The 18,452-nt window shown below is 37.2% G+C and overlaps 1 protein-coding gene across 1 annotated transcript in view; it reads right to left on the bottom strand.

Moving 5' to 3' along the window:
- The window catches only part of DLGAP3 (DLG associated protein 3), a 208,617-nt gene that overhangs the window by 28,747 nt on the left and 161,418 nt on the right, over positions 1–18,452 (bottom strand). The window contains exons 7-8 of the mRNA XM_072409062.1: positions 16,539–17,678; positions 955–1,292 (exon numbers count right to left, since the gene is read on the bottom strand). Of these exons, the coding sequence (XP_072265163.1) occupies positions 955–1,292; positions 16,539–17,678 (1,478 nt within the window). The remainder of the gene's footprint in view (positions 1–954; positions 1,293–16,538; positions 17,679–18,452) is intronic.

Consider the following 18,452-nt stretch of genomic DNA (forward strand, 5'->3'; position numbering starts at 1 on the left):
AACTGGGAGCACTAAATTTGCAGTGTTTTGCCACACCCCCTTTTTTAACACCCAGCTACAGCTTCCTACCTCCCGTCTGAAAAAAATTTCTGGGGAGAACACTGTATAAGTAACAAATACCAAGAAACCAATTACAAACTGCTTACACGTTGGTATAGGACACCTGTAAAGCTGGCAAAAGTTTTTCTTCAGGCAGACTGAACCTGTGGGTGATGTCAAGTTGCACCAGGTACACTGCTCCATATTTTCTGGGAATGACCAGTCCTTACAAAGTTTAGAATGAAGTAGCTGACAGGAAATTTAAACTCACTGCAGTTGATATCCACGGGAAACCAGAGCTTGCACATGTTACAAGTGGCGGATTTTTACCAAAAACAATATTAACCCCCCTAGCGGTCTAATTCTGTCCAATTCCATGCAAAAAGCGTTAAAATTTCATTTGGTTGGATATGTATTTTACATTGTAGGCTATAATAAAGGGAGAAGACATGTTCCCAGGACCTGCAGGGACCAAGAAGGACGACAGGGGACGACAACGGAGCAGTACTACCACAGAATACAGTTTGATTCTATTACAAAGGGCTGCCCCTGACGATGAGGAACTTGCCACTCAGAGACACTCAATGATGGCATAGCCCAACTGCGAGTGAAATTAATACACAGCCCCGATACCTCATGCCCTCCTTTTTCTCACACGTCTTACCCTACCAACTTGACTTTTTTTCTATACCTTCCTACTGCTATAATCTTCTCTATTCTGTCTTTTCTACTCTACAATTAAACTATTTAAAAAAAATGAGTTGAGACATTTCGAATGGAGATGGTACTATCAAATAGTATGAGAACTTTGTTGAGAATTTTGTTTGCCTGCTGTTAACATTCTTTTTTTCTGTACTGTATTTATACTGAAGATATTTTGCAATAAAAAATCATTATTGATAAAAAAAATAATACCTGTACACCAATGGATGGCCGCCATTTTCTCTGCCGGGTTACACTCTTTAGCTCATCCCTCAGTGGTAGGGCTTTGCTGATCACAGTGGAAGGTTTGGGTGAAGCTCGTGGTTGGACAGGAGCTAGGTCCAAAGACAAATTTCTAGGCTTCGATCCCTCAAGACTCTCACTTGAATTGCAATGGACCTTGACATCTTTGGACCAAGGTAACCGTGTTGGCTCATTGTGCAGAAAGGTTTCATGAGTTGATTCTGTGCTACTTTGGGCTGTAACCGAGATGAGAGGCTTGGAGAGGAGCCTTGGTGGGATGGGTGGTGGAGCTTTACGATAACTGAAGGCTGCAGTAAAATAAAGTAACAGCATGTTAACATTGTCAACAACATTGTCAAACTTCAACTGTGTTTTTTTAGCTTGTAGGCAAATGGATATGTACTTATTTTTTGAAACCTGAACAATGTGTAAAGTTATTATTAACTAATATCTGCAATGTTCCACCAGTGTATCTAGAGCAGTCTTTCTGTGAAACCCTGGGGTTCATCCAGAGGTTGCTGGAGGTTCATTGGGCCATGAGCAATTTTTGCCTCCAAGGTCAGTTTAAGTGACACCTATGATCTTTTTGGCTATCTGTAAAGGTGACATTCTTCCCTAGCAATGTACAGTAAGAGGCATTCCTCTCACTGACCACAATGTTAATGTACTGTAAGCTGTAATACTAACTATAGCAGGTATTCCCGAAAGACCTCAAGGGGTTCCCCCTATGTTAAAAAGGTAGAGAAACACTGATATAGACTACGTCAAAAACTGTTTTAACTGTTCTTTTAACACTTCTAAAGTGCTGTGTGTATTCATATCTGTAATGTAACTTTCTAGGCGGCTGTTACTGTTCACAGAAATTTTGTTTTCTTCCCTTAGTAATTGCTGTAATTATTTTCAGAATGTAGCCAAATATTGCCTATGTAGTAGGGAAAGAAATATAATTGAGTTAGTGTACCATGGTCATGTTCAACACCCTTCTGCATAATGCTTCTATAAGCAAAAGCAATAACAATCATCCCCAGCAGCATAGCTTTTGTTGCTGTTTTTATTTTAATATATTGGTATGGGGATATCACACATTGTGGCTAATTTACTAGGTGTACTAGGAGTAAAACACATTTACTTTTGAAAGTAAATTTACATTTTGCAAGGCAATTTTTACTTAGCTTAGTAAGTGAAAAAAAAAACTGTGCTGACATCTACAACCATTCACGTTAAAGCATAAATTCTACATGTTTTTATTTTCTTCTGAAAAAATTTGGTGTTCTTTGCAAAAGGAAATTTTACCACTGGAAAAAAAGCCTTGTAAAGTGATCATGTTCTACTCTCTTGGTACATACATTTTTAGGTCTGTGAAGAAAAACAGAGGTTATATATGGATTACTTTAAAGTAATATATTGATTTACTTTTAAGTAAACATGTGCAGAGAGAAATGTCTCTCCTAAAATGTCACTGACCTGGTCAAGCACACAGCAAGTAACTTACCAGTCAGTAACTTACAAAGCACTAAAACCAATTACTCAGAATCACACGGAAGTACCTGCATAAGTGTTTCTAATTTGCTAGCTGGAAAGGTAAATAAAGAAGATACAATTGGCATTTGCTAAGCTAATGTGTGGACATGCATGATCCTGTATTCTTCATTTAAGGTGTGCAGTAGCAAAAGCAATCAAATGGGAGAAGCCACATTTAGAATAGAAGGTATATGGAGTAATTAGGAGGATTGACACCACTGGTAAAAGGGTAAAACTCAAAAAAGGAAATAAACAGAAACTGGGGTAAGTGATAAACAGAGTATCGACAGATTATTCTTTGTTTGGGATCATCTCACTGTCTTGAGATCTTTATCCAGTCAGGCAGTAGGAAATATTTAAAAGTGCAAGTATAAGATTATATCTTCTATAAAAAAAGAGAGGAGGAATGGCCTTCATTCTGGCTTGTGTGATCTGTTTTTAGGATTCTGAAACTTTAAAATGTATCCATAGTAACCATACTGCTGTGTCTGAGGATACTGTTCTAGCTTCTGCCATACTGAAGATGGAGATTATGGTATACATGCATTGTTCTATCAAGGTAGGATTGTCATTTGGGGAACCAGAAAAGCTTTAAAGAGGTAAATATTAAGATCTAAGATTCATGTAATCAGGTTGATATTGCTCCACTATGTCTGAATTAGAGATCAGTCACGTATATGAATAAGTGATTTTTTTGGGGCTCCAGCAGAGTATATAGGCCCAGTGCTCCAGAAGATGGGGTTAGGCAAGTACAATTCCATTGTTTTCTTTTCATGTCTGGTATGTTTTTTTACGTACCAGGATTAGATGATGTTGGAAGGAGGAAGGGATCCAAAGAGAAATCATAACAAATTAAGTTGAACAGTGCAGCTTGGTCTGCAGATCAGACTAAATCACACTGAAGAGCTCATCATTTTGCTCTACCTTTTGATAAATATGTTTCCATATGTGTCATTGTGCACAGCATAAATGTCTGAATATTTAGGACCCCAATATTACCTTTCCCACATTCCTGATCTCCTAGTTATTGTAGGAAACAAAAAAAGAGAGACCACAGGTACATAGATTAACTGTATTTTCATATTTGTTTCTTTGTGAACACTGAACTAGATTATATGCTATTAATTGCCTATATAGAGTTCAGCTTTAGGTCATTCTTTTACATTGAATTTATGTAATTTACTTATTTGATTTGACAGTTTTGAAATAGGGTGATCAGCTATTGTGTGCTTTTTCAACACTGCCATCCTTGGCAACAGACTTTATATGATTTAGCTGACCTATTGCAAAGGCAGATGCTTGTAATTACAGTTCTTTTTATCTATATATCTTCCTTTCACCAAGAAAAGTACAAAGGTGAACAGGTTCACAGTAATATAGCAATCAAAATAAAAAGGCAATTTGAGCAAAACAGCTGTGTCACTCGACACGGCTTGTTAAAATACCAAGAAAAAAAACCAGCAAACTGACTGCAATAATGATGTGCCATACCTCAAAGGAGATGGTACAAACTTAATTTCATGATGAAAACTATATGGAATTATCTCTTATTTTTATATTATTTAGTAATCCTGTACATAACAGTAATATAATAATATTTAAAGTCCTGTCCTAGGGTGGCTAAACTCACCCCACTGTATGTCACTCAGTCTGAACTTCAAATATGTGTTCTTCTTTTCATCTCCATTACATAAGGTGGAAGCTTTAGAAGTTTACAGAAGAAAGGTAACATTATGCTTTCAGGTAGTAAAATGGATATTGGCTTTCAGGCAAAAAATTATTAGTACCTAAACAAACACTGTCACCTTGACCAGTCATCAATAAGCACCTGCAATGACCTCTACATAAATTAGTAGAAGAGCTACTTGTGTTTTCATATTATTCATCCTCTTGTTTCTTGCTTAAGATGACCCAAAAATCAGTTAGGACTAAGTTTTAATTGCTTAGTTGGAGATTTACCAAATAACCTCCATAAACTCTACCGTAGCCATTGTAATAGCTTGAATTATGTAATAACAATATTTTATTAATTAAATGAAAGGTTTGAGGATTTAATGTAAACAAGTTGGCTTTCTTCTCTATATCATTTATTATTATTATACAGTATTTATATAGCACCATCATATTACGCAGCGCTGTATATATTACGCAGCGTACCCCTGAGCCACCGTGCTGCCCATTTAATAAATATTATAAGTTTAAATCAGAAACTGTGTTTGTTTATCAAGATGTGTATAAATGTTTTGATCTACACCTAGATCAAGTACATTTTTAGATCTGCACATTTTTAATCCAATGCAGCCTTTAGAAAGTTGAATATTCTGTACAACCAAAGATGTTACTTGATCACAGTAATTTCTTTAAAGAGAATAGGAAAACCTCAATTGCTAAAAATGATTGGCAACTATTTTTACAAAAACTAACTCTTTTCCATGTCGATATAAGTCTGGCAAATTGTTCTCAAATCTCAGATTCTCAAAAGCTAATGTATTATTTGTAAGTTTTTTTTGGTAATGTTGGAAATGAGGCATATATAATATATTTTTGGAAAAATGTAATTTGTCCTGTAATGGAATTGTTATTGAATTCTCTTTTAATTGCAGCTTTCACCTATTCCTTATCCTTTTAAATTAATATGTTCACTAGTGTTTGGTTGCTAACCATGGTATCTGTGTTTAAATAACACCCTGAAAAATAACATTCACAATTCTTAACTGGTGGACTACTATTTTAGTTTCCTGCTGGCCACAGTAGTATTCTACATGCTCAGTTTGTTGGGAAAACTGCTCTCCTGCAGCATGTTGTGGTTCCATACAAGCCAACAGGAGGAACTACAGTGTGCATTGGGAGTAAAGGGTGTTGGACATCCACAACCAAATTTCAATACATGGATTTCTCTATGGATACAGTAAAATAAGTGAAACCACCCTTGGAGATGAATTGTGGTATACTTTATATATTACATTTTAGTTTTTAGGTTTAAATACACTTTAAGAATTTATGTCCAAGTAAACTGTAAAAAAAAGCTGAAAGCAGAGCTGGATGTGTGGGAGAGAGCAACTAGCTGGCAACAACTGCAGGGTGATTGTGAAAAGCGTTTTATAGGAGCAGTGCAAGCAAAAACTATGGATATGAGCAGAAAAAAGAAACACCAAAATTAGTGGAGATACCAGGCACTGAGTCAGGATGATCATGAGGATAATGCTGATGTCATGCACAAAGAGACAGTACCACTAGGGGGTGCTATGGCTTGCAGAGAGGTGGTGTGAGCCCTGCGAAGGGCCAAGCCGCAGAGTCTAAGCAGTAACCAGGTTTTCTCCAGAGCCTCTGATGGTGAGCATGTTGCGCTGCTGGTTACGACCAGGTTGTGGTCCTTGGGCACACCAAGGTGGGCAAAACACGGTACTAAATCACAATGCAGAGGAATAGTCAAGGAAAGCTGGGGTCGAAGCAGGCAGCAAGCAAGAGAGGTCAGGTCACACGCCAGGGGTCAATAGCCAGGGATCCAGGAGACAGACACTAGTGACATGGAGGCCACTGTGGACACAGAGAACACAGGCGACACTGGAAGCAACAGGAGGCACAAGTGATGCAGGGATATTCACAGACAGACAGGAATACTGGAACAGCACAGGGAAGTTGGCTGGGAACCAACAGACTGGATAACGAGGGGTTAACGCAGGAGCTGGACACAAAAAACACTGGATTGAACAACAGGTGTACAGGAACTAGCTCACAAAGCTAGGAGCTCGGCCCTAGTGAAGACTTGTTGCACGAACACTTGCAATGTGTAAGTTAGCTAAATAGCCAGGGCTGGTCCGGAGGCTATTTTCTGTTTGGCCAGCAGATTGAACAGAATTGATAAAGCTTGGAAACAGAGACACGCCCAGCATCAGAACTGCCCGCATGCGCAGGAGAGAAGCGTCTGCGCTTTAGAGGGGAAGAGGTAAGTGTGACAGGTGATACTTATTCATACTACTTACCTAAAGGCAGACAGCATGTTTTTCCCATTATATCTAGTATAGGAGAGGAGCTTGTACAGTCCAATTTTTATACTACCTTGGAACCTTGATTATTTTTAAAATGATCAGCATGAACAAGCATGCTCATGCTCAAACAAGAATGTTCAATTGTTAGAATCCCTTGAAGTCAACAAAGCACACCTAAAAGCACCAATTACAAGTTAGATGTGGGTGAGCAAGGAAGATTGGCTGTTTTGTGGGTTTCCTCATGGGTCAAATTTTCAATGAAAAAGACAGTTAGCTGTTAGCAGTTATATGTATCTTTTAGTGAGTGCATGTTAAAGAGAATCTCTCATTCACTCATTCACCTACACCATGTGGAGTACATATCTGGTGCACCATTGTAGAAGCAAAAAAAAGATAAATAAATATACTTGTTTAGGTTGTTTAGGTCCAACAGGAAGTTAATATTTTCTGAAGGACCATGATGTTGTTGGGAAAACATTGGATGTTTATGTTCTGTTTACGTGAATGGAATAAATAAAAGTGGCAGTGTGCCCCAAAATTTGCTTCCTCTGCAGTGAGTGTATTTTGAGCCAATCTTTCACTATATATAATTACTAGATATTTATTTATATACAAGAAATTTAATTAGCTTGTTTTGCATTCTGCAGTAGCACCCCAACCTAATCAGTTTTAAAGTTGGTGGTAAAGTGGTTTTAGTTGTGGACAGTTTTTATCAAACAGCAACACGCCCACTTTGACAGTCAGAAATTGGCAATTAGAGCATGCAAATAAAAATTATCTTGTTGCTGTCTAGTTTCAAAGTCTTATAAAAATTATGACACCAAAATTTACAGCAGTGTAAAACTGGCCATCAGCAGGAAATCGGTAATATGGGGAAATGGCTGACATGTAATAGAAACAGTGAGTACAAGCAGATGTTTTACTATAACAACTGGCCAGCTGCAGGTATTTATAAGGGTAATAAATAGAATTATTTTAAATCTGCCTACAGTTTTGCTTTTTTGTAATAGTTCTGTGGATCTGTGCTCTTAACCCTACCCAGGAAAACACAGCCTGCAAAGATTAGGAGTAATAGAGTGCACAGGCATATTTAGTGTGCTTGGAGAATACAGAACTATGTTTAGTGGTATAAACATTAATTACATCAACTTTCTATTGATGTAAGAACATATAATTTAGCAAACTGTAGTGATATTGTATCTTTCAAGGAACCTCCAAAGCTATTTGGCCTCTGATTATTATCAAATTATACACAAAGTCCATGGCCTAGCAGGTAGTATAAACATATACTTTATCTAAGCTCACAATTAATATTGGAGGCTTTAAAGGACAGTAAAATGCTTCTTTAATCAAACAAGGCAAATGCTTTTAAGGGTATTACCAGAAGTTTGGTCTCTTCAGTTCTTTATAAATAAATTACTCATGGGTTCTGAAAGAACAGAATTTTAGGAATAGATGCTTTCACCAAATGTAATAAATCAGTAAAGGGTTTACCAAACGATCTGACAAGATGCTTTATATGTGGCATCAGCTTAGTTTTCTTTAAAGTTCAAAGTCAGAATGAAATTTGTTTTGCATATTGGTGTGCACTTTTAAGGATTAACCAGGATATATTGTTGGATTTCTAGTTCTGAAGTAAAGATCTGTAGAATAAGAAATACCAGGTTTTCTTGGCTGGGAGTAGAATGATAATATGTTTCTAACTATACAGAAAAAAATACTTATTCCATGTCCTAGAAATAAGACTTGGTCAAGAAGTAATATATTCACAGGTAGTCCTCATTTATAAACTTACCTGTTTAACGACCGGCTCTCCACCCAGCATCTCCTATTTAGGCATCTGGGCTCCGTTTTCCTCCCTTCTTCGTGCTCCTCCGCGATCCCTTGTCTGCAGACTGTCAGTGAACTTGTCACTGGCAGGCGCAAAACGCTGACATTGCTCCAGACTATGTCTTTCCTATGCTCCTCGCTTAACATCCTACCTAATGACCAGGTCTCAGGAACAGAACTTGTTAAGCGAGGAGCATCTGTAATTATAAATCTTACTTGCTCACATTTGCAACACACATAGATTTCTCTTTGATCTATTGGAAATCAGTATCTCCATAACATACAAAAAATGTTGGTTGGCTCCTTCTGCTCTTACTCTCTCCCCAATCTAACTTCTACATTTTAGGGATTTCCTAGGCCTAACACAAAGTCAATTTTAAGTATTTACCCAGCATGTATTAGAAACTGAATTTGAATGTAATCCTACACTGGAATACCTAAAGAAGCATTCGGGATAGGATGCTGAAATGTCTTCAACATTAGAAAAACAATGCTGTTGAATCAGACAAACTACTAGATATTTATTTAACTTTTTCCCCATTCAGCAGTAAGGTGAATCGAGAGTAAAACCAAATAAATATACATATATATATATATATATATATATATATATATATATATTGGCATAACATGTTGGTGCTATAAATATATATAATGTAACAGCTGGCCAAAGAAACCACAGGGTTTGCCTAGATACAGGTTATACACAGAGTATTTTTCTGTTTAGTCAGACAGTTTTACTTTTGACCTGAAAGTTGGGTTAAGGTACCGGGCTGAATGACAATGAGCTTCTTGGCCAGGTGGGGGAGATAAAAAGGCCTGGGTATGATCAGGTGTAACTGTCTCAGCTGAAATGCATCCTGGAAATTAGATGAACTGTGAATAAAGACACAGACTTTGTTGGAAAAGCTGTATGGTTAGGGCCTTTAGAGTCCTGCACAGCACTAGGTTGGGCTGGATTGTTAGTAAAGGGATCTAAAAGTGAGTTAGAGGCCAAGTGGCCAGGCTTTATTTTGCTGTTTGTTTCATTTTGCCTGGTTTTGTGTGTAAATACTATTAGGGAATAAAAACCCTTGTTGCACGGATAACCTGCTGGCCCTGTTTCCTGTTTGAAAGTATATATATATTTGAAGTTTAAAATATATATATATATATGGTTCTGTACATTACTACAATTAATTTTAAATGAAATAACTCAGATGCAGTTGAACTTCAGACTTTCAGTTTTAATTCAGTGGGTAGAACAAAAAGACTGTATAAAGAAAGCCCTTTTTTACATTGGAGCAGTGTTGCAAAATTGCTACTTGGCAAGAAGTTTTTCAGTCCCCGACTGCTGTTCAGCGGGAGTTTGAGAAGCTTTATGGCCGTCACCCTGCTCCAACGCATAACACAATTTACGTTATGCATGGCAAGTTTCTACAAACAGGATCTATTTTTGACAAACCTCACAGCGGAAGGCCCACTACTACCACCACCGATTAAAACACTGATCTTCTGGAGCAGACGTTCTGGTAAATCCAGGGAAAGTCTATCTGGAGTCTGCACTGGAACCCAGCATCAACAAAAGCTTGATTTAGTGAATGCTATGGAGAGTGATAAAGCTCTACTGTACTGACTTTAGGTTGTTCAAAAACTTCAAGCAGAAGATTATGATGCTCCTATAGTCAAATTTGGGGAAAATCTAACCCGGCAGAATTTCTCGAGCATGAATGAGACTCTGTGAAGCTGGTAGTTTGGTGTGCAATGTCTAGCACTGGGCTGATTGGACCAGAACATTCTAATGGGCTTCGTGGTACCCTTACCTTATACTTTGTGACTATTTTTGTGGGGCTAAATCAAAAGCAAGGTGTATGCCACTAAGCCCCATAACCTGTCACAGCTTGAGGAAAGAATCCGAAGGGCCTGCAGCGAGGTCGGGGAAGAGATGCTGCAAAACGATGGAGAGGCTTACGTCCGAAGGTGACTAAAAGGTGTTGAAAATTGAGACGCTCATGTGGAGCTATACAATTAGTCTTCAAGGTGTTTGAACCTGATTGCAAGCCTAGCAAGTAAAACTGCAACAAATCCCATGAGGATGCTAAAAACATGAATAAACTCTTGTGTAATTTTTTTCAATTCAAGTGTATAGTGACTTTTGGGACATCCTGTATATGTGTAAATATATATATAGGATATATTTATTTTATATATATATTTTTATGTATATATCCTATGTGTAAACTGTAATACTGTTTTACATTTATTTGTATTGTTTGCCGTATATATTCCTGCTCATTGTTTATCCAGTAGTTTAACTTTTCAAATTTTAAGTTCTCATCTTCATAACACAATGTAATTAACAGAAAACTGAACCCTCCAGAAGTCCATATATACTGTGTATGTATATGTAGTGTATCCGGTTACTGTAAATTAGTGTTAATAAACCTTGAACAATTAGCTCAGCTTCAGACACATTGACATTAAATATATGTTTTAAATCCAAGTGTAAGTACCTGGGTTTGCCCTGGTATCAGCCTAATGCACTCAAAGAAATTTAAAATAAGAATTGGAAAACTCTACAGCTAAAGTCTCAATGTCCTTTTACAACTATATGTAATATAAAACAGCATACGGAAACATGGCTTTAAAATACCTTTTTTTCTAAGTGCAGATATTGCTTTTACACTCACATTCCTATGTTCTTCGTTGGTAGAGCTGAGTAAAAGCCATACCCCTCATCGCCTGTATTCTTAAATAGGTTTGCATGGTAGGGGTGCTTTAGACCATGCGGTGTAGGGTCTACTGGCCTGCACAGTAACATATAACCTGCACAACTGCTATAACAAGAATTTGAAGGCAAAATTGAAGGGAAAGTGCAAGACTATAAATTTAAATTTAAATTAAATTTAAATTTAAATTAAACTTAAATTTACAATGTCTATATGATGGTAAATCTATATCAGTGACTTTTTTGGGCTTTAATTTTATCTTATAATATGCTGCACTCCAACATACGATGTTGAAGTATGTATTATTGTAACAAGGATATAGTATAATAACGAGTCATAGATAATTGCAGGATGTTACTAGGGTAACTTTGCATTATGTGAGGAGTAGGCTTTTATCCATGTAATATTGCATCTCTATGGAAACGTAGGGTCGCTCTCTTTAAAAGCATCATTATGATGATATACTTTCACAATAATAGCATTATATCAAAAGGGTAACATAGCATAAAGACAACAGCGGTACTAAGCTGAGATAGTAACCGTTAGGGTGAATAAAGAACTGTAATTCTTGTACAGTGGGTAGTTTGAAGCTTACCTTTCATGTAATACAAGGTCTGCAATAAAGCAGTGTAATAATTGACATAGAAATATAATGGGCTGTTTAAAGTATAGTAACAAGCCTGTCATGCTGCTAGGATTTACTATCAGCATGTCATTCTTATAAACTCCGCATCGAGTTTCTTCTGACCCTCCTAGCCACTCTCCTACTTGCTTTTCACAAATGTCAGTGACCACCTTATTAACCTTAATTAACCTTAAATTACAGCATTTGATTAATTTCTTCAGCCCTGACACCAGTTGCAAAATGTACAACTTCAATAATACAACTACAACATTTTTAGGGGTTATTTTCATATTTACAATTTCTATGCCATTCATAATAAAATGACTTTGTGACACATGTATTAAAAACCTAACACAGATTGTGTTGAGGTATTATTTATTTTATGACTATTAATGCAGCATTGCAGTTTTTATCGATGTACAGCATTGAAGACATCACATCACGCTGCATTCTGCAGTGACTGTTCTTATGTGCGCTGTAGCCTTAAGAAGATCTACTTAAGTGCACAGTTGTTCTACTGAAAGCCCAACTGAGATGTAATCATATGAGATGTATACACAATGGAACTAAATATCTTCCATTGTGGTATGCACCCCAGGAAATCTGAACACCATTCTACACCACCCGGTGAGTGTTAGAGAAAACATGCTAAATCCAAGGATTTTTACCAATGAGCTGATAAGTTACACCAATCTCATACTCCTATATATTATGTTACTGAAGTGGTATTTTACATGGTATTAGGTTGTTGTATATCATATTACTAAGGTATTTTGTCAAATGTGATATGAGGCTACTGAATGTTATACATATGCCATGGTGCCATATATATATATAAAGTGCCATAAAGTGCTTTTGTCAATGCCATCACAAAACTATGCCATTGACAAAATCCTAATGCTTGTTGACAGGTACTTAAGGTGGTGGCATGATGTATCTTAGCAAAATTGTCTCATTTTCTGGTAGAAAGTGAATAACAAAAATACTCCTGTTCTTCCAACATGGCACTATTCTGTAAAATCCGGTAAAATTTAATAGTGATGCTGCTGGTGAAAAAGATGTTTTAAATATTTCAGCAGTTTATTGCAGATGTTTGCTTCTTCTCTTGGAATAGTGTTGTGGGCCTTACCACGTCTTTTCTTGCTATGGAAGATCTGCCTTCAATATAACTCACTGTCTAAAGGCTTTATTTATAAAAGATGGAATCTGACATTCCCTGTTAAAGAATTAATTACTGCCATTTAAACACATGGACCTGCAAGATTGCCACAAGGGAATAGAGCCATATTTATAAAAACAAAACCCCCAATATCCGTTTATTTTAAAGATCTTATTAAAAAGAATAAAAATAAAGCACCTAATACAGATGATGTCAGTAACTTGATTTCACACTCTTCACAAACGTAAGGGAAAAACAGCAGGCCAACCACAAGGAGAGCATTTGTCTGGATGCAATAAAAGCACATTGAACCAAATGTTTTTGAGGTTTCAGGAAGCACCCAATCAAGTTTTTCAGCTAAATCTGGACGAGGTAAAAAATCGTATTATTTCAACAGCTTTCCAATTTTCTTATTCCAATCTAGCAAATGTTCTAACTCTTCTTGTTCAGTAGGCGAAACAGGCAAGTGATGGCAGAGGCAAGTGATATATCAGGTCCGTAGATGTATGTGGCAAGTGCAGGGATTTTTCTTAGCAAAGATGATAAGCTCACAGGTTTGATGGCAGAATAAGAAATACATTGCTCAGGGACAAAATTCCAAAGATAGAACTTCATATATGAAAGGGGTAAAATATTACTGAAAGCTTATTCCCAGTTATTGTGTAATACTGTGTGGTTAGTTAATGTTTAGGTAATGCTCCATTGCCTTTTCTTATAGTGGGCTAAAGCGGCAGCACATGCTTATATTTAGAGATGGTATAAAAAGGTATGTATGTTTACTGGTTCTCTTTACAGATCATATTTCACTTTTAAAAAAACTGTGTACAATTACCAAGGAGGTGGTCATTAGCTTTCTGAATTCTGTATCTAAACCCAAATCGCATTGTGTAAGTTATACAGTTAATTAATCTCTACCAAAGACCTGCTCTTTGCAGTAGCCAAGACCATCGAATTTTTGAACAAAAAACAAAAACAAAATAGGCATTAGCTCTTAGAGAATAAATGGACGTGGTAACAATGAGGTCAAGATGAAAGATAGTTCAATACAGCAGGAGGTGCACAAAACTCTCTCAGACGGTGGAAATGTAAGCACAATTCTTAAGCTTTATTTACTCTGAACACACATGCTTTCCTCTGTGCTTTTAGGGGCTTTATTTTGTATTCTATACTGCATACATACAGTTGGTAAATCATGTTTACCTGCACAGCCTTTCTTACTGTCGTGAAAGATTGGAGATGGCTGATCACCAGATAAATATAAGAGGTATTTTAGCTTGTATGGTGGGAGGATACAGATTCTGTGGTGATTGAGCAGCTTTTTCAGCTAGACAGCTTGGCTAACTAAAACTTCAGATGCAATCCTTACTGGCAGATACTTTCTGGAAAATGCATTTAATCCGTTCACACTGGTGCCCTTGGTATGTTATGTAATAAAAATTGTACCCTGCAGGGAAACTCTTCACTGACCAAATAAGCTAAACTGCTGTAAACAGCATTTTGCTAATGTGTGAACAGGTTCCATTGATGTTCCACCTGAGGTCCAACATGAAGTTATTACAGTAATGAAGAAAACAATGACCATGTTTGTTTTAAAATAGGCAATTTTCAAGAAATCGCAAAAGTTATGAAAACATATATTTTTATTTGGCTTCTTTTAACATTACATTGTTTAAAGCAGTGTTTTGTCAACCAATGGTACACACGTACCCAAGAGTACATCTCAAAGGATACAAGTTACCCATGTTAGGTAGCTCAGCGTGTCATTTTATTAAGAGAAAGAAAAACTAGGATCATCAAGGGCATAAATGGACTTTTAAATTTCCTGGCATTACTCAGTATAATTGAACATGTATGTGGCATAATAAAGCTGAGAAACTCCCATGTCAAACAGATGAATATAAGAACATAGCTAAAGTTTGTCTGTATTAAAATACTTATGAAAAGAGCTTCAGCACCAGCATAAAGGCAGAGCATATGGCACAGAAATAATTGCAGTGGTTTCATTGTTTTTTACATTTCTTGTCTGCACTTTATAATTGTGCTGTGGGCCCCAAATGCTGAGTAGACACAAACAAAAGAATGAATTATAAGCTGACATTGCAACCATTCTGCTGCCCAGACCGCTAGCACCCACTACATGACTCCACAGACTGTATAAAAAAACACTTTTCCAAGGAAATTACTCTTTTGTAAAAAAGATATATAATACTCCTATGTGAATATGTGTGATTTTTGATCTTTATTATTTCCTAAGGTGAGGACTGTGACTTTTCCTTAATACTGATTTTTAGGACCACATTGATTAAACAGCCTTCTTAAAAGTCTCTTGTTTTGTTTCATCTTAAACAGTTTTGTAATATGATTTATACCATGTAGGAAAGTTACATAGACCTACATATTTTTAAATATGGTACTGGTGATGCCACAGATAATTGTAATTAACATCTGCTTGCAATGGTCACAGTCAGTACATGAATGGGCTTGAGACACTTGGGATATGGATTTGAAGATTGATGCACAGCTGTATGCTAATCTGCTAGCTTCTAAAACATTATGAAAGGTCAAAGTATTCAGATTTGCCCAGCTCATTTCCTTTACACAATGCCTATTGATTCTCTTCATCTTTTGCTAGCATATGGCTTTAATTAGCGGCTCATTGTTCAGAGGCCTTTAACCAGTGAATTAGTTTGGGTAAGCGATTGAAACTTTCATTTTATTTATGACAGCACTGTTGTGGTATATTGTCTTCCTTTAAGTACAGTTAAAGTGCATCTGTTATTCTTCAGCACATAGTATGCTACAAAACAAATACTAAAGCAAAGGTAGGCACTTTTTTTTTATTTCCTTAGGTAGATTGGATAGATAGCAATAGATACCCAAAGCTTTATTAATTCCTACCCAGTAGTTTTTAGGATAATGTGGAAGTATGGTATCTGGGTGTAAGTCTGGCATCTTTTATACATAAAACTGCTTCTACGGGCACTGTGGGCTGGGAGTAGAAAGAGTGAATGCAGAATTGAAGTACCACATACTAATGATGTAGCCCAGACAGAAATTAATTATAATGTAAAATCAAACAAAAAATTAAACAAAGCTGGTAGATGGAGGATAGAGGAAACTGTATGTGGCAACAAATGGTTTAATTTAGACAGCAGTTGATGTTATGGCACTTGAATCTGAAATACAACATCATTATGTGGTTCTTCCACATTCTTTCTTTTCTCATTTGTAAAACATTTTTGTTTTCTATCACACCTATAACATCATAAATCTGTCAAATGACATTTTTAGGAAAGTAAGTGTATCTGTGTTCTATAAAACAGATTAAAAATCTTTAAATACAACACATGCTCTATTATTGTAAACTTTTCATTTGGGAATGGAGAGATAATATACTAGGTACTGTAATGATAAAAAGTTAAATTAAAACTTTGTAATGCACTAGTTACAGTGCATAAAACTCCCAGGTTAGAAAGGCATAATATAAAATCCTATTGAATATATTGCATGTTATCATCAGTAAAGATATGAGAAAAGTAAGCAATATATTTTTTAAAGATTAAAGTTCTGTTTTTATATAATATTTTGACTACAGTAGTTTACTTTTGAATACTATGTGTTGTATTAATATATTTGTGAAAGAAAAAGACAAATTTTTCTTCAACACTTCCTTTATTGTTGTAAAACATGTAAAAGGCCAGTTCTTCATTATCCATGGGTATCCCCCATTACTGGTTTGGGGTGGACTCGAGGGCGACCACGAGGTTGTCCCCTCCTGCGCAAGGGGCCAATGAGGCGGCTCCCAGCCCAGGTGGGATTCTCACTGCTGCCCCTGGCAATAGTGCTTGGCATAGAAGACCCAGTTCTTGGATCCTGCAGAAAGAACTGAGCAAAAGAACAGGGCAAAGTGGCTGATACAGAAGAAATGCGTGTCCCTCTTGGACGTGTTAGTCCTCCACGAGCCCTTCGACCAGTGGTGGAGCTACTACATGGTGTGCCTCTGCCTTCAGTAGCCTGACCTTCTTGAGCAATCGCTCTTTCGTGTCTTCTTTTTCTAAGTTCATCTCTAATATCCCCAAGTACACCAAGTAGCTGCCGGTGAAGCTCTCTATCTCTTGCACGCTCCTCCCTTTGGCGAGTCATCTCTTCCTCTTTCAAAGCCAACTCTTGCCGGTATAGTTGGTCTCTCAGTTTTTCCAGCTGCAACAGGCGATGAAGTCTTGCTCTCCAACGAGCTCTTCTGTCATCTTTAGCTCGAGGCCTTCCAAGTCTTCGTGGCATTGTGGCGCTAGAGGCCTGGTCACCCTCAGGATACTCAGAGGACAGAAGGGATTCATTACAACTGTGTTCACTACGTTGGGATGATGCCAGTTGGTGATCATCATCCCCATTGTTATCTTTCCTGTGGTCCTGCATCAGGGGCCAAACCATTCCACCAGACAAGGAGCCAATTTCTGTTTGTTGACTACCTCCATCCCTCTCAGACTGAGTAGACTCTGCTGATTCAGGAACCCTGTCAGATGGTGGAATATCTGAATCACTCTCCTCACCCCAGCCTGTGTGTGCAGAAAGATAACAAAGAGGCTCCTCTGTGGAAGAGGCTAGAGGTCCAGGAGACACACGTCTGAAGGATTGCTTGATTTGTCTCCCCACAGTGAGTGATACACGCACTTCTTCTTTTGTTGGGGACCAGTGCTCTAAGTAAGGATTGATAATCATTCCTTGACACCTTCGATTTTCCAACTCTTGGTCTTCTGTATCCCCTTCAACTGATGTAGTGCTGTAAGTGACCAAAGTACCACTTCTCTGTGGTGGTGAAAGTCCAGACCTCATGGGAGACCTTTGATTTGGTAATGAAGATGCTGTAAAAATAAAGAGAAAGAATTTGAGAATCATTTTCACAAAGATCTGAAATAACTATATAGTATAAATGTTTCTCCTATGCTGGTGTGCTATGCTTTCCCTAAGATGCCCTTCCTACACAAATAATGTGATTGATGTTTCCATCCTAACATTCAGTCATGGGATCTTAATGTTTGATGTTGGGTAAATGAGTGGTCCTATTTGGGGAAAACAAAAAACATAACACAATCTGCAGAAAATAAGTCTGCAGCATAATTATTTTTTTATTTCTGAATGTTCATGTTCAAAATGTGCAAATTCAATTATTTCAAGGGCAAAATGTTTTCTCATGCCTGTATCAATGGTTACACTCCCTAATGTTTTTAATTTAGCATGCTGCATAAAATTGAAGAGACAATATATGACGTTTTACCTTCCTCCGTATGTTCTGCAATGTGCATGCACAATTTATGGCCTTGGTGGGTATGTTGGTGTAGTAGATTTGCTGCAGACTTTTGTTCCCATGCCAGTGCCTGAACTGCTCTGCCTTTAGCCCCTGCTGTTGTCTACAGAATCCAGAAATAAAGTAAAAAAAAGGAGTGTGGGCCTCGGCTATGGATTTTAGGGTGCAGGACCTTCAGCAGAAGCTAAAGAAGAGGGTTGCCTGGAGACACAGTGTCAGATGGGATGGCTGGTGTCCAAAATGGGGTTCTGCTTTGGATGCAGGAAGAAAGAAGATTGAATGGAAGTACTGTTTACCAGCTATATTACCATGTTTCTGATATAAACTTTGT

The sequence above is a fragment of the Pyxicephalus adspersus genome, chromosome 1 (assembly GCF_032062135.1).
Source record: "Pyxicephalus adspersus chromosome 1, UCB_Pads_2.0, whole genome shotgun sequence".
NCBI lineage: Eukaryota > Metazoa > Chordata > Amphibia > Anura > Pyxicephalidae > Pyxicephalus > Pyxicephalus adspersus.